Genomic DNA, 12,457 nt, shown 5'->3' with positions numbered 1-12,457 from the left:
GTCAAAAAGTTTAAGTTTGACCGAAAATTTGTCTATGAAATCTTCATTTTAAAAAAAATGAAATTCATATATTTGTAAATTCTGCAAAGGGTACTATAAGTCACAATAATTGACACTCTCAAATATTTAAAAGTTATATGAAAAATTTACGATCAAAGTTAGATTTATTTGAATCTCGAGATACAAAATATAACACATAAATTGAGATGGATGGAATATTTAATAACAATGGTAAAATAGACACAAAATAGTTAATTATTCATTAATTTTATAAACTGGACAAGTATTGTTGGATATCTCAAAAAAATATAATGGATAAGTAAAGATAAACGGTATGAGTAATTATTTTGAATTTAGTTATTGAACTTATAGTGTCTTTTACATAGTTTACAAATATAAAATTTTATTTCAAAATGATTGAATATTTCATAAATAAATTTTTGATCAAATTTAACTTTTAGAAAACGAAAATAACACATTGAGATAAATAATATGAGAAGGAGTAAGTATGAAAAATAAAAGAAAATTGCAATTGGACAGTCAAAGGAGAGGAATGGATATCATAAATTCAGCCGAAATATGAATCAGAGCCGTGTTTTGAATGTGTCCATTCCCTATGTATGCTGACGCGGCATCACTTGTCTCTTTCTTCCACTCCTATTTCATAAATAAAATTATGCAGAAAAACACAGCAATAATTGAACAATAATTTGAATTTAGTCTAATCCTAATATGATACGTATTAAACATCGAGTGAGACACCAATAAAAAAATATATCATTTTTGTTATATCCAAAAAAATACCAATTTTATCACTAAAGGAAGATATATCGAAGAAAATAAAAGGAAGATATATACTAAAATGATTAAATAAATTACATTTTATACTCCATTTATTATTTTATTTTTAATAAACGTGAAAAAAAGAAGAAGCTAAATCTACACACGGTCTGTTTCTTTCAAGTATAAATAGCCTCTCCCACTATCTTACGTCTCTAGCTAGATTTTTTTCAGTTTCCGTAAAATCGATGATTTTCTAAGTTCACTTGACTGAACAGATTTTGTCTTTTATAAAAGCCCGAATTCATTTCCGAAAAGTTTGATTTGAGTTTCATGATTATCTGTTGCAGTTACGATAACTGACTGTGAATTGTTTAATCTCCGACGAGTAATTTCGTGAAATTGGAGACAATGAAGGAGGAGGAAAAGGAGAAACGGAGTTGCAGCACTCATAAACGGATAGGGGAGGTAGCCGGGGGCACAGCGGCGGAGTGTGCGATGGTATGCTGTTGTTGTCCATGTACGGTGATGCATTTATTGGTACTGGCGGTGTACAAAGTCCCGACGGGACTATGCCGGAATATATGGAGGAAGAAGAAGCGGGAGAGGCTTTTGAGGAAGAAGAAGAAAGAGGAGGATTCATGGAAATCGATGAAGAATAATAAAAATGTTTACCTTGGTACCTACGATGAAGACGACGGCGATCGGGAGAAATTTGACGGTGAAGACGACGACGGAGTACGAGAAGCCGCCGATTTTGAAACGGAGATGTGGGACCGGTTCTATGGAGCTGGGTTTTGGAGGACCCTATCTCAGAGAGAGGAGGACTTAACATGGCATAATCAAAATAAGTAAGGACTTAAAATGCAATTATAATTATAATTAAGAAGAAAAAAATGGTGAAAGACACAGAAATTGAAGATTAACGGATTTGTATATTGTGTATTTTGCCCAAAAAAAAAGTTGGGTAGAGTAAAATTTCATCGAACACGATTATTACATGGACACGCCGTTGATTTTTTCTCTCTTATTATAAAAAAATCTCTCTTTTAAGAGAAGTTATGAGACTTGGTCCATGTGACCTTCACAATGCTACATTTGTATATATTTTATTTCTTTATTTGCTTATTGCTGCAAGTAAGATGAATGTGACCGTTTCAAACCGAGAATCTATCAAAAATACTCCCTCTGTTTCAATTTATGTGACTAACTTTCTTTTTTAGTCCGTTCCAAAAAGAATGACACATTTATATATTAAATAACAATTTAACCATAAAATATCTATTTTACCCTTGATGAAATGATTTACAGCCACACAAATTTCTATCATTCATTTTGGATCACAAGTTTTAAAAGTCTTAAGTTTTTCTTAAATTTCGTATCTAAGTTAAATTACCTCACATAAAATGGAATAGAGGGAGTACTATTTTTAAAGATGAGATCTACCTACACTAGAAGATTGTTATTTGTGAAATTACACGGATTATATTGATCCTCCTAACTCCTACTCTGTGAGATTTAGCAGGTGAATTTCCTTGTCATTCTTATCACCACATTGAGTAGTTCTTTTTTTTTTTTTAACCTTACATGAGCTGCTTTATATCAAGATTCGATCATATGCTTATTTCAACATGTAAATTGTCGGTTATATACTCTTTAACACTCGAACAAAGACAAATAGAATGGCCGTACTAATGCAGTTGCCATTATTAGTTCACTACATTTACAAATGTCCATATTCTATATTTGTTTTAAGTTACTAAAAATGTTGGGAACATTTCACCAGACAGGACAAATAAAAATCACAGACAAAAAAAGGAACTACTAATTTTTTGTAATATGAATTATACCTCAGTCAGTAAGTTCATGATTTCTGAATTTGTAAAGGGTAAAGTCTTACCAAAACTTCATCTAGAAACGGTGGGTTCTACCGCGAAACAACGAACTAAATAATTCGTCAAGTTGCAGATACATCTACAAACACCCAAATAAAGAAAGAAAAAAAACGTAATATAACGAAAGTAACTGGTGTCATCTTCAACCAACGGTTTACCCACTGATATCCCTATTTCAAGTAACATTACAACAAGGATTCCAAACTCTACTCAACTCTTTATGCTAATATTTGGCTACCATGTCAAGTCTAGCTCCCGATGAAGCCCAGCTTGTGAAGGATGACTGCTAAAAGTAGCACAAGTATAGCCAAGATCATGCCAGGTTTTCCTAAGAGCCAATTTTTTGTCTTCTTCGCACCTTCAACTCCTCTTTGAATTCTATCAGCCCACTTCATCTGCAATATTCGGAAAAAATATAGATTTACCTTGTGTAACAGTGAAGTGTATAATGCACAAGACAAAGGTAAGAAAAGATGGTTAAATTATGAGGTTTAGCACAAACTTAAAACAAAGAGATGATTCCAACTACCTGGAAACTAAATAATTACAAAACCCAGAAAATAATTAGGTGATAGAAATTTCTCAAGAGCTCAAGCCCTACTGCTCAAGTGGTTCTCGTGGTTACATATTCTATTTCTATTGTAACAAGACGCTAGAAGACGTGTTAGAATTAAACATCACCATGGCTATAGCAAATGTTTGGAACTTAGCTATAACAGCCAATGTTTATTTCATTAAAGAATCCAATTTGCAAATGCCAAATTACGACAAAACCTCATAATCCAAAGCATGATGCTCGACACATTCCCATCTAGAGAGGATAAAAATGTACACCCACTATAAAGTTGAAAAGACAAAGCGCCACTTCACTCCTATGTGCTCCCCTTTAAAGTGATAAGATCTTGATCTTTCTCCTATGACTTCTCAAGGCTCAATGACCATTTAGTTTTTTTGGACCAGACACGAGAGATTACAGGTTTTTCATTAATTGGGAAAATAAGTATTGGTTCTAAGTGAAGGCGCATTACAAGTGCCAATCACGTGAATCACAATGATACAAAACAACTTAATGAGGAAAGTACACATCTTCTTTAAAGAGAAACAGAGAAAAGGGGGATAGGACATTTTGATTAATTACCATCTTTTCCAAGTCATCTGGTGACAAAGATGACATTGCCTGTTGAGCTTTCTCTGCATCTGCCTGACTGAGCTTCACCCCAAATTGTTCACTCATGTTAGACATCATCTCTGGACTCATATTTTTAATCATTGAAGAGAACATCTGTCAATTTGATGAAACCACGTGTCAAGGAGTAAATCAATGAGAACCCAGATACATCAGCATAAAGCAGGTATAGGCACGTATAACACAGTAGTAATTGAAGGCAGAGCCTCTGTAAAAGCTTGTAAGCGAATAAATACAAAGGACAGAGAAGTTTAACCCCCCATATTGGTAATTATTAGAAAAGTAGACAGTTTTATCGGGAAGTTCACAACACGAGGCAATTATTCTAGAAAAAGAACATACAAGAAATAAAACAAGAGAGGATTGCTGACTGAATAGGATCCAAAACAGGGTAATTAGCTAATATGCTTACAGCACATATCGTGAAGATCTTTCATCACTCGACTCATGGTGTCATCAATGTATGTGCTTTTTTACATATTTTTTTACTCATCCATCTCTCTTTCCTCTATAAGGGAACACTACTCAATGAGACAATGTAGTGAGCTCGCCCCAAACAAAAAGGAATAAGTTTCTAATTTCCGAAATCGTCTTTAGCTAAACCTATAGAATTCCACTTATTATTTTTATTTTCCTCACAATTTATAATGCATTTAGGGGACAAAGAACAGAAACTCTTCGCTGAATGTGGCTCACAACCGGTACTGGAGCAGTGAGGTATTCCAGTTGAGATTCCCTAACTTTGATGATCTAAGTTGCTCAGACTCGGGTGTGGGTGTCCAATATGGGTGCGGATCTAGAGGTTGGATCATTCATGACTTAATTTTTAAGATTCCGGGATATGGATCCATATATGAAAATGGGTGCGGGGATTCGCCTAAAAATAATTAAAATATCTAAAAATAGAGTTATAAATACATTATGAGATATTATTTTTTGAAGCTAATACATTATGAGATATTATGTGGAGAACTTGAGGAGAATCCTTGAAGGAGATTAAAGGAAAAGGAGTGACATAGAAATTTCTATATAAAAGGTATGTCATTTTCTTCATTTCACCTTAGCTTTTGTATTGATTACATAACTCATTCAAACTGTCCAGACTACCCCATCGATGTTGGTCAAAGTACCCAAAATCAGTGACCAAATCAGACACGGATCTCACACCCACACCCATGTCGTGTCAACACGGGTGCGGCACCAAAAGTGAAGAGTCCGAGCAACTTAGTTGATGATCATCTCATCGTATATCTAAACCAGTAAGACATCAAAGTCCAATGTATGCATTTATTTCTACCCGGAAATAGAGGAAAATAGAAAGATATGGACGTTCAATCAAGATTTCTATGTGGCAATTCAATCATATACGACCAGACAAGGCTGCTTGTATTTATTATTTGAGGACGGGCATCTATGGCTACGGCGCTTGCTTCCGGTTCAAATTTCAATCATCCTTGCAAGCGTACTTGCATTATTGGAGCAACAAGAGCTAATGGAGGAGAACACCCTGAGAGAGCCAGTCAATCTGTTTGCCAGGTAGTTCCATAAATGTGATGGTAGCATTCAGTTTGGGATTTGGTGTTCATCTAAAGTAAACAAATATATTGTAGGGAAGAAATGTTGAGATGGTTCAGGCATGTGAAGAGAAGAAGCACAGACGCCCTGGTGTTGAGGCGTGAGAAGATAGCTTTGGTGGGTTTTAGGAAGGGTAAAGGTAGGCTGAAGAAGTATTGAGGAGAGGTGATTAGACAGGACATGATGCAATGTCAATTGGCCGAGGACATGACCTTAAATAGAAGGTTATGGAGGACAAAAATTAGGTTAGAAGGTTAATAGGTAGTTGTGCATTGTCTAGCTTCTCATCTAACACCCGTATTAGTAGTACTACTCTTGTAGATTATTGTTCTTCGATTTCTGTTACTATCTGTTGTTTTTTGTGCTTCAATTATCTTAGTATTCAGTTGTAGTTACTATTCATTTTTCATACTTCCTTTATTATTTGTCATGGACGATTCAATTCCATATTTCTTTTTCGATCTACTTTGATATGTTGTTGGTCTATCAGAAATAACCTCTTTACCTCCCAAGGTAGGGGTTCTGCGCACATTCTACCTTCCCAGATCCCACTTGTGAAATTACACTGGTATGTTGTTGTTTCTTTTTCAGATATGGACAATTCAAAGTGGAATGGTATCTTAAAACAGAGAAAGTAAGAAATAATGATTTGGTTAGTGGAGGAACTAGGGTATTTTACAAATTTAACTCAGGATTTTTTGAGTTAGCAGTGTGAACACTAGGGAAATATAATTGGATCTTTATTAGTGGTATAGGCAATACTAAAATACATACCATTACCAAGAAAATAATAAAGCCCCTAATATGCATCAAATATCAAAATACAGAACAGAGGACAAATACTATTTCCACAATAAAGGACTGAAGTAAAACCTGTCTCATGGCTGGATCTTTCATTCGGTTTCTCATTTCTTCTTGCAAATCAACATTTGAACTTGATAGGCTTGAGTAAGAACCATTATTTAAATTAGAAAACCCTTGTGATGAAGTGCTTGCACTTGTACTGTCATCCACTTTAAAATTTTCCCTAGTGTCACGAGGTTTTGACTGCTGACCTGACCCATTAGAATCAATAGTTGTTGCAGCTGATACTGGACTTTTCTCTTTTAATGAAGATGCCATTGTAAACATCTTTTGCATTTCTTCTGGAGACATCTTGCCCATCATATCACTTGCCATTTTCAGCATGTCGGGTGTCACATTTGGAGGAACTGAGCCAGGGCCAAAGTTATCTGAGGAACCTTTTTTAAGAAAGGGATTTTCTCCTTGAAAGGAGGAAGCCAACCGGACCATTCTTTGTAGTTCTTCCGGTGACATCTTGCCAATAACATTGGAGGCTGTCTTTACCATTTCAGGAGGTATGCCTTCGGCATTTCCACCACTTAAGGCAGATAGAGTGTCTGGATCAGCGCGAGAAATAAAATTCTGGAAGGATCTACAACCATACAACAGAAATAAAAGTTGCATCATTATTGACTGAGTTCTGTTTAAACATCGAAAGACTGCAACATCGGTGAATACAATCTTATACAAGGAGAAGAAGAAAAAGAAAATGATTGCTAATAAAGAAGAAAGGACAACATGTAGAGAATAGGATTTCTCATGGGAAAGTGGATTCGATTATAAGTAATTATTTCAGCAGCACCAACCAAAGGGACGGTAGGACAATGGCAATATTAACACTGCACCTAGACGAGATTTAGAATATCTTACCACAGACCAATACCCTAGATGCCAGATTATGTTTATGCCGTACAACAACAACATACACAGTGGTTCTGAGGCTAGGATGTGCGCATATTTACCCCTACCTTTGTGGGGTAGAGAGGTTGTTTTTGAAGAGCCTCGGCTCAAAAGAAATGTCTTCAAAGCAGGATTGCAAGAAAAATATAACCACAAAATAACAAGATACAAAACAAATGAGGCAACAAACATTGAAGAATAAGAGACTACACAACAGTAAATGTTTATGCAATATGAAAATTAAATAAATCAGCGCATCTGATCACAGACGGTTATAGTAACCCTGTCTACAGTATAACGTTGCCATATATGCAATAACACTCATGCTAGATAAATAGAACATCCAAAAGATAAAGGACTATCTGTGCATGAAAAAGTTAGAGAAAGAAGACATGCAATTTAAAGAAGTATATACTACATAATCAATAGGCATAATACATAAATATGCCCTTTAACTTGGCTTCAACTTAACATTTATGCCCTCCAACTTTGGGTGTGCACAAGTAGGCACTTAAACTTGAACAAAGTTAAATAAATAGACACACGCGTATTATGTCACATAAGACTCATGTTTCTACTTGTTCAACTTTATACAAGTTAAAGTGTCTACTTGTGCACACCCAAAGTTGGAAGGCATAGATGTGAAATGAGGCTAAGTTAAAGGGCACATTTATTGTATTATGTCTAATCAATAAGCTAAACCAATTCAGAGCTTGAAAGTAAAAGGGGTGTGAAATTTGAGAGTACCAAATAGCACATATTTTTGTTAAGGAAGAAATTTTTGCAACATCATGGTCATTATTATGTCATTCTTCAACTAAATGACTAGAACACAAGCAAAAGAAATTCCACATAAACAAAAGCAAACATAGGTTTAAAATATGGGAGAAAATCAGAAGTTTCTCGTGATATGTGAATATAAGGAATTAAACTTTGACATCAAGAAACAAACCTCATGGATTCGGGGTCATTTTTTAAAGCCTCCAAAGACTCTGAACTTGATAAGGGAGGCCCACCAAGAATTTCATTTTGACTCTTAGGAGGGCTGATCGATTCACGTGGTTGTGATGCAACACTTTTTGGAAATGAACTATCCACGGCTTCTGAAGACACTAATGGTTCTTCTTCAGTTATTTCTTCAATAACCAATCCTCCTCTACCTGATCGAGGAAGGAAAACTCAAGTTCAATAACATGGAAATTATTCTAAAGAAAATCCACATTCAGCTAAAATATGGATATGCACAACATACGTCTTGAAGCACCACCTTCCTTCACCAATCTTTCTTGGACACCCCTGAATCAGAAAAGAAAGATTCATTAGCATCTAAAACCTGATGCGCACTAGAATTTTAGCAAGGAGATCAAAAAAGAAAAAGGAGAGGGACACCCCTTCAAACAAATATTTACCAGTAACTATGAAAGTGTAAACAAGAATACCTTAAGACATCAGCAATAGTGTCATCATCAGGCGAGACTTCAAGTGCTTTACTCAAATCAGACACTGCATCCTGTTCATGGTTTAAAAAAGAAATAAGAGAAGTGTTGGAACAAAACACAAACAATGAGAAAAGTCACAAGAGTCGACAAATACTCACTTCTAACTGTCCCAGCTCCTTATAAGCTTGACCCCTACGATAAAGAGCTTTGATATTCTTGTCGTCATATGTCAAAACCTGCACCAGCCATACATTATGTAACCACCATATTACTGCAGTTGAGATTCATATTCAAGCACGGCTCAATCTCAAAACTGAACTAACTTAAGACTTGAATGTCAAGTTTTCATTTGGCATAGGTTTTAACATGTACCAAAAAGTTGAATATTTAACTTTAATGAGTTGAAAACTTTCATGCTTGAGAATAAGTTTTTTTAAAAAGTTGTAACAAGAAGTGTAAACGTCACCTCTTAAATCATGTACGTATGTAATCACATCTTTCTTTTAATAAGGTAAAACATAATTTGAAATAGACCAGAAATAAAGTGGACAATCATCTTGGGTTAGAGTAAACACCCCTGCCCTTGGACAACTACAGAAACCTGCACATCAAAACACAAATATATAACAAGAGAGCACAATTGGAGACAGATGCACATGTTTCCCACCATGTTATGATAAAAATACAATATTAGTTAGAATCATTAAGCCTCAAACTTAGGCAAACTTAAAGCACTATCTATTACCCCATACCTCACTGCCTTCCTTTATGCAGTCATCGTATTGTCCAGTTTTTAAGTAACATGACATCATGTTCAAGGAACAAGCCAATGAGATACTCCTGCCTTTCGCGGCAGGAATGCTTGACAGATTTTTCTTTGCCTGAAAATGAAAAGAAAAGTACTAATCAGAACAGTAACTTAAGTTTGTGTAGACACAAGCAAATCAAAAAGGAAAAGGTTAGGCTTACAAGCGAATATTTCTGCAGGGCCTCCTTAAACTTTCCCTGGTTGTGAAGATCATTTCCCTATCATTTTGTACATAGAGATTCTCAAATAAGCTTATTTCCAAATAAGCCAAAGTATCCATCAAGTACCATAAGCTCATTGTTTAGCATTGAAATTGAAATGCATAACAGATAATTTTATTGTAGTATCACAGAAACATTGCATACAAGACCAAAATCATACAACCGAAGGCAAGTATGTTGAAAAGAGCAACTGTTTAGTAATGATATACAATAACTGTTATAAATCAAGTCAGACCTTCAGCTTACAAGTCACAAGTTATTCATCTCATGTAGAGATAATAGAGACACTTCGCAAGGTAATTAACGAGTTGCATGACAGGAAGTTGTATGCACATGTACGAATTTTTAAAGTTCAAGCTGGTTTGGTACTACAGTTAATTAAAAAGATGTAAAGTCCAGTTCACATGGTTAGTTAAAAAGTAACTCTCTTCTTAAGGATCATAAGAATGAACTCGTTAAGTTATTGATCTGGTTTACAGGTCAAAGTTCCCAGTAATTCTGTAGTTTACTATGTATTAGAACAAGGTTTTTATTACTTTTTAAAAGACAAGAGAGACAGAAACTATCACTTCTTAACCAATAATGTTAGGAGACATTCGCTAAAAAGCCCCAATTCACAGATCTGGACCAGAACATCTCAGAGAACTAAGTGTGCAGCAAAAAAACGATATACACCAATTGAAGCCAACTGAGTGCAAAAATGGAATTACCGAGCATCTATCGGTGTATCACAAAATAAATTACCTGCTTCTTCAGGAACTCAGCTCCGCTAATTTCATATTTAACCTGAGCATCCATTTGGGCACTCATTGCTGCTATTTCTTCAGGTGACGCATTAGCCATTTTCTTACCAATCTCAGCCATATCCTCAGGACGGGTATGCTTCAACTGTTCTGCAGCAACCTTTAAGTCATCTGGCCTCATGTTTTTCATGCCTTCAGTAGCCATTCTCATTAAATCAGGATTAGACATCATCTGTAGATCAGCAGTGTGTCAGGACCAATAACGAATTAGTTATCCAAGTTCATTTCAGATTGTTAACTGATCCAAAGGTCACAAAATTAAGAGAAAAAATAAAAATGGAAGTCTGGCCAATGCCTGGTGATCAGGAACAAACACACAGGAGTTATACCCACTTCAGACCACTAACCCCAACTAATTTCTGTACTAAACTTTGCACCTATTCCTTTTTCAGCAACGGTGGTGCCCGGAGTACCAATCATGTAACAAAATTCCTCTTTTTAGTAACCTCTCTATTGACTTATACCTTCGTTTCACATTCTTTTTCATTCGTAAATATCTATAGCTACAGCATAAGCTTATTAGCTGTAGAGTTGAAATGAAATTAAACTGGATCTACAGTCATACCCGCAATGATCCGCCATAACAAAATCCCCGCACCCTAGTCACCAGACGAATTATCTCTCAATAACCACAACTTGTTCAAGCAACCAATACGAAGAATTACAAATTCAAAATTGAGATTTAGCTAAAAGGCATGAAAAAATAGAAACCTGCTGCTGCATCCGAGCCAAATCAGCCGGGGACATGCGACTCATCTGCTCTTGCGCCATTCTCATCAATTCAGGATCCATCATTCCGTTAAACATTCTACCAAATACACAGTCGAATAATCTGATCTTCCCTTGAATTCTCAATTCAAAATCAGGCGAAATTGGCTGAATCTGTAGGCAAAATCCGTCGATTTTTGAATCAAATTGAACGTAATTTTCAATCAGAAATATGTATATACGCGATTACGTTTGATAACGTTCTGTGGAACCGAAAAAAGACGAGAGAAATGAAGAGGAATGGTCGTAATTGGTTGGATTTTGGACGCCTACCAGTAGAGAAATCGCAATTCGCAACGACGAAGGATCTTCAAAGTAATATTTTCCCTAGTGGAGAAGTAAAGTGAAAGCCCTCTAACTTTTATTTGTGACAATTTACTCCTTATTAATTCTCTATCGGTGATACTCATCCATTTTTTCGAAACTATTGTCTTTTCTTCTACTTTTTTCCTTTTTTACATAAATTTCACTCGATTCAAAAATCATCTTTTTATCTTCACGATGTGTTATTATTGTTATTATATACTATAAATCTCTCTCAATTATAATTGAATTTTTATTATAAATGTAATAGAAATACATGTATCATTGAAATTGAAAAATATTATTCTCTTGCTTAGCACACAAAAATTTACCTATGTAAAAAAAAAAAAATTATTCGAATCGACATGAGAGTTAAATTATATTTTCATGATTCATATTGAGAGACGGACTCACATGTGCACCCGTTAAATTTAGAATTATATATATAACTTGAGATATGAGATATATTTCATTAGGCATTCTAAAAACATTAAAACTATTGGTGCACTAGTTTAAATCTTGCTCCCCTCCTCATTTTGAGGTGATGGAACTAATGTTCAAGCTCAGTATTTTTCTTTTGGAAAATACATGGATTGATCCAATCATGAATCATTTTTACCCCGTAGGAACTATGAGATCACCCCAAGAACATTTTTAACATTCATATAATTTTGCTTAATAAGTAGAATGTGGAATTGTCTAGAATGAATCTTTTCGATGATTAAAAACAGAAAGAATAAGTACGATTTTCAATATTTTACTTATGTACAACTATAAAGTATCGAACATTTTACCATTCAAATTATGAATGTGTTGATATTATATAACGAAGGAGAATGATACAATATATTCAAACACTATATTTATTAAAGCATTACATTATAATATAATAGAATACAATATGATATATTATAAAATAATATATAACAACCATCT

General features: G+C 34.8%; 3 protein-coding genes across 4 annotated transcripts in view; 2 read left to right on the top strand and 1 right to left on the bottom strand.

Annotated features, from left to right (window-relative positions):
* The window catches only part of LOC125807478 (structural maintenance of chromosomes protein 3), a 142,860-nt gene that overhangs the window by 37,189 nt on the left and 93,214 nt on the right, over positions 1 to 12,457 (top strand). The gene's annotated exons all lie outside the window — the stretch shown is intronic.
* LOC125807475 (uncharacterized) lies at positions 997 to 1,690 on the top strand. The gene has a single exon (XM_049487197.1). The coding sequence runs from the start codon at positions 1,192 to 1,194 to the stop codon at positions 1,633 to 1,635; it is 444 nt and encodes a 147-aa protein (XP_049343154.1). The 5' UTR covers positions 997 to 1,191; the 3' UTR covers positions 1,636 to 1,690.
* LOC125807427 (outer envelope protein 61) lies at positions 2,503 to 11,573 on the bottom strand. Of its 2 annotated transcripts, XM_049487142.1 has the most exons (12): positions 11,492 to 11,559; positions 11,162 to 11,332; positions 10,392 to 10,622; positions 9,588 to 9,644; positions 9,371 to 9,499; positions 8,777 to 8,854; positions 8,619 to 8,689; positions 8,432 to 8,475; positions 8,132 to 8,339; positions 6,310 to 6,871; positions 3,814 to 3,957; positions 2,503 to 3,070 (listed from the first exon to the last, which is right to left on the bottom strand). In XM_049487142.1, the coding sequence occupies exons 2-12, from the start codon at positions 11,255 to 11,257 to the stop codon at positions 2,924 to 2,926; spliced, it is 1,767 nt and encodes a 588-aa protein (XP_049343099.1). In that variant the 5' UTR covers positions 11,258 to 11,332; positions 11,492 to 11,559; the 3' UTR covers positions 2,503 to 2,923. The 2 variants fall into 2 exon arrangements, with proteins under 2 accessions (XP_049343099.1, XP_049343098.1); XM_049487141.1 differs by having other exon boundaries at positions 11,162 to 11,573.

The sequence above is a fragment of the Solanum verrucosum genome, unplaced genomic scaffold (assembly GCF_900185275.1).
Source record: "Solanum verrucosum unplaced genomic scaffold, falcon-dt-bn FXZP01000183.1, whole genome shotgun sequence".
In the NCBI taxonomy this organism is placed as follows: domain Eukaryota; kingdom Viridiplantae; phylum Streptophyta; class Magnoliopsida; order Solanales; family Solanaceae; genus Solanum; species Solanum verrucosum.
This window is presented reverse-complemented; position numbering and strand designations above follow the sequence as displayed.